This window comes from Mandrillus leucophaeus, unplaced genomic scaffold, assembly GCF_000951045.1.
Source record: "Mandrillus leucophaeus isolate KB7577 unplaced genomic scaffold, Mleu.le_1.0 Scaffold101, whole genome shotgun sequence".
NCBI lineage: Eukaryota > Metazoa > Chordata > Mammalia > Primates > Cercopithecidae > Mandrillus > Mandrillus leucophaeus.
In genome coordinates this window covers 1,838,190-1,841,362 of record NW_012098210.1, presented here as the reverse complement: position 1 = coordinate 1,841,362, position 3,173 = coordinate 1,838,190, and the positions used below count along the sequence as shown (strand labels likewise).

The 3,173-nt window shown below is 59.1% G+C and overlaps 2 protein-coding genes across 5 annotated transcripts in view; both read right to left on the bottom strand.

The window, feature by feature from the left end:
* MRPS26 (mitochondrial ribosomal protein S26) overlaps positions 1–133 on the bottom strand; it is a 2,559-nt gene extending 2,426 nt beyond the window's left edge. Inside the window, exon 1 of the mRNA XM_011975478.1 lies at positions 3–133. Within this exon, the coding sequence (XP_011830868.1) occupies positions 3–133 (131 nt within the window). The remainder of the gene's footprint in view (positions 1–2) is intronic.
* Positions 134–250: 117 nt separating this feature from the next.
* GNRH2 (gonadotropin-releasing hormone 2) lies at positions 251–2,345 on the bottom strand. Of its 4 annotated transcripts, none has more exons than XM_011974704.1 (4): positions 2,308–2,345; positions 1,404–1,567; positions 1,136–1,293; positions 251–310 (listed from the first exon to the last, which is right to left on the bottom strand). In XM_011974704.1, the coding sequence occupies exons 2-4, from the start codon at positions 1,558–1,560 to the stop codon at positions 260–262; spliced, it is 366 nt and encodes a 121-aa protein (XP_011830094.1). In that variant the 5' UTR covers positions 1,561–1,567; positions 2,308–2,345; the 3' UTR covers positions 251–259. The 4 variants fall into 4 exon arrangements, with proteins under 4 accessions (XP_011830094.1, XP_011830111.1, XP_011830118.1 ...); XM_011974721.1 differs by having other exon boundaries at positions 1,136–1,272; XM_011974728.1 differs by having other exon boundaries at positions 1,136–1,269.
* Between the last annotated feature and the right edge of the window lie 828 nt (positions 2,346–3,173).

Here is a 3,173-nt window from a genome sequence, read left to right as displayed (position 1 = left end):
ACCTGTAGTCCTCAGGCTGTCCCTCACACCTCGCCCGGCCGTGTGGCCTCTGGAACCCAAGCGGCGACCCTGCGGACGTCCGCACCCAGCCCCCAGGCTCTGGCCCAGCCCTCCCGCCAGGGCCCGGGGCCATCCCTTCGTTCCTCCCTCCCGCGGGGCCGGACCCGCCTCCCTCCAGCCCCCACGCAGGGAAAGGTCTCAGCGGGGAAGAGAGGGAGGGGACGAAGGACAGAATTCGAGGCAACAACTTCGGAGAACCTCACACTTTATTGGAGGACGGCGGGACGGGGCGGGGCTCTCGGGCTGCCGTCTGCGGAGGGAGAAGTGGCGGTCAGGCCTCAAGACACTGGTCTCGTGACCGCCGAGCTGCCACCTTCCCGGTCCTCTCCCTTCTTGTCCCCACCAGTCCCCACCTGGCCTCCCAGTCCCCACCTGGCCTCCCAGAGCTGGACGCGCCCCCGCCTCCCCTAGAAGCCTGAGGATCCAGCGGGTGTGGGGATCTCCAGCTCCCTTGGGCGTGCCCTCTTGTCCACACTAAACAAGCCTGACGCATGGAAACCTGAGCCCGTACACATAAATCAGGCGGTAAGACTTTGCCTCATAGGAACTTACTACTTTCTTCTTTAGTTATCGTGCTCTCCTGATGCACTTTAAATATGTTTGATTTGCAAAATAGTAACAAACCATTTCCCCACGCCTGCCTTCTGCTATGTCTTGGGGAGCTCTGCAGTCCCTGAGATGTTCCTAGTGCACATGTCAGTGACCACCTGGTCCTCTTAGCCCTGTTGTCTATTTGCCTGAGGTTGCATCCCTCACCTCTTTCCACTGCCCCAGGGTCTGTCCATTTCAAGACAGTCATTGGCTCAATTATCTCCTTCTACTCTACTAGTGACTTCAGTCTTTAACCTAAGTGTTTTATAAATTGTCTAGAATCCTCCTGGGAAATAGGAAGGATAGCAGACAGCACCCTGCTGTGTGCAGTAGGGGCACTGAGAAATGATTGGTGGTGCTGTGGCAGGGGGCATTCTCAGTGGTGTTTCATTCTCCCCACCCTCCCTGCATCCACCCCTAAGCCACAATGGCCACTGATGACCAGTGGTTGGTCTTGATGCTGGGGACCTTTCATCCCACTCACCAGTAGTGTCTGTGCCAGATGTCGCTTCCTGCGAAGGGACCACCACGCCATGGTCCTGCCCTCCCAGGGCATGCTGTCTTCCAGGTGAGCCAGGGCATCACTTGGGAGGCCATAGGTAGCCTGGGCTGGGCTGCCTGCTGCAGTGCCCAGGGCCCTTCCTTAGAAGGGAACTGATGCTGTCCTCCCTACCCCGACCTCAGGCTCCGGGTGGGTGGGGGAGCCCCCAGCCATCACTTTCTTCCTCCCAATCAGGCTGGGAGACACCCACCTGGGGGCCTAAGGGCATTCTGAGGATCCTGGGCTGAGCTGAGGGCTCGCTTTCCTCCAGGGTACCAGCCATGGGACCAGTGCTGAGCCTCTGAGGGTCCAGGGTGAGCAGTCAGCAGCATCAGGAGCAGGAGGAGGCCTCGCCTGGAACTGGCCATGGCTGCTCTAATGGACAGGGTACAGCATTCAAGGAGCCTTACCTCACCCCTACATCCCACCCCCCTTCCTACAGGGCCACCTTGGAAAACTGGCATCCCAGGGGCAGCTTTGGTATCTCCTTATGCCCTTCCCTCTCTGCCACGGCTCTTCATCCCAAGCACACAGGGGTCCAGATCCTGGGGGATCCTGGCCCAGCAGGGGACGATGCTCTAGGGGACCAGCCTTCTCCCTGAGCCCGGGACACAGAGGCTACCTGCCTTGCCAACTCTGAGGGCCCTCCCACTTGTCCAAGCCCATCCATCCTTCCTTCAAGGAGTTTCCAGAAGTGGAAGAAAGTTGGAGGGGAACAGAGACCTGAATTCAGGCCAATGGATGGGAGGATAGATGGATGGTCAGGGGAGTTCTCAATATAGGGGCGTCTGGAGCACCAGTGCTAGGCCACAGAGTGGCAGGCCTTCCGCCCTTTTCTCTGTGGCCTGCTGTATCTCTTTCATAGTAGTTGGGGATGTGGAATGGATGTGTGGTGTTGATGGGGGCAAATGCTCTACCCCTTATTCCCTCCCATGCCAGGGGCAGCAAGCACAATAGATGGTAGAGCTGTTGCGGAGAGGAGAGGAAAAGGGGACTTTTCTGGCATGGTTCAGGGGTGGAGGTGCTTGGGAATGGGGAAGAGGAGCAGCACACCATGGACCCAGGATGAAGCTCGATCCAGGTGTCCCAGCCCTTAGGGAAGGCTCCCCACTCACCGAGGAAGAGCTGTGGATGAGATGGCTCCTTCAGGCGGCTGCAGGACCTTAGCCTGATGGCCCCAGGATTTATAGACCAGGCAGCTCCACCCCCAGACTCCAGTGACGTCTTGAGAGGGGAGGGGGAGAAGCTTACTACCCATCCCCCTTCCCAGAGCATCCACTCCACGAACATTCACCAGGCAGCTGGTGCCCTGAGGCCACCAACAGATGCTCCCTCGCCACCACCTTCCCAGGAGCCTCCAGGCCCGGGACTCCTGCTTCTGGCTGGCCCATGTCCTGGTCTCGCCTTCTTACTTGCCAGGCTGAATCTTCAAGCTCCTCATCTTGAGACCTAGAAAGCCCTCACAGCCCTCCCTGACGTCAAAAGAGCGTCCTGGGCAGGGGAAATGCCTGGGGGTTCCCCAACTCTCAGCTCAGGGCTTTCCCTGGTGGAGAGTGGAGGCCTAAGAGTAGGGAGCCTGGCAGGCTGTTCAGAGGTACAGGGGAGGCTGTGACCACTGTCCCAAAGGGCTTGTTTGCTCACTATAGAGTGGGTTGGGTGGACAATCCACATCCACATACCTGGGAACCAGGGCTGGGTCACTCCAGATGGCTGGGTTTGGGTGGGGCAGTACCTACCCAGGAGTGGCTTCTCTCCTGGCGAAGAAGCGGACCCATGAGATGGGGCCCAGCTGTTGGGCCAGTGCAGCCTCCCAGGGCCATCAGCAGCCGGTAGAATAATTTTGTTCCTCAAGGCTCTAACCCCTCCCCAGTCATGGATTTAGACACAACTAGCCTGGCTGCTGGAAGTGGGCTCTTGCCTCCCAGTCTGCGTCAGCAGCTCAGCTTTCCCTGGCCAGCCATCAGCCTCTGGGGGTCAGAGG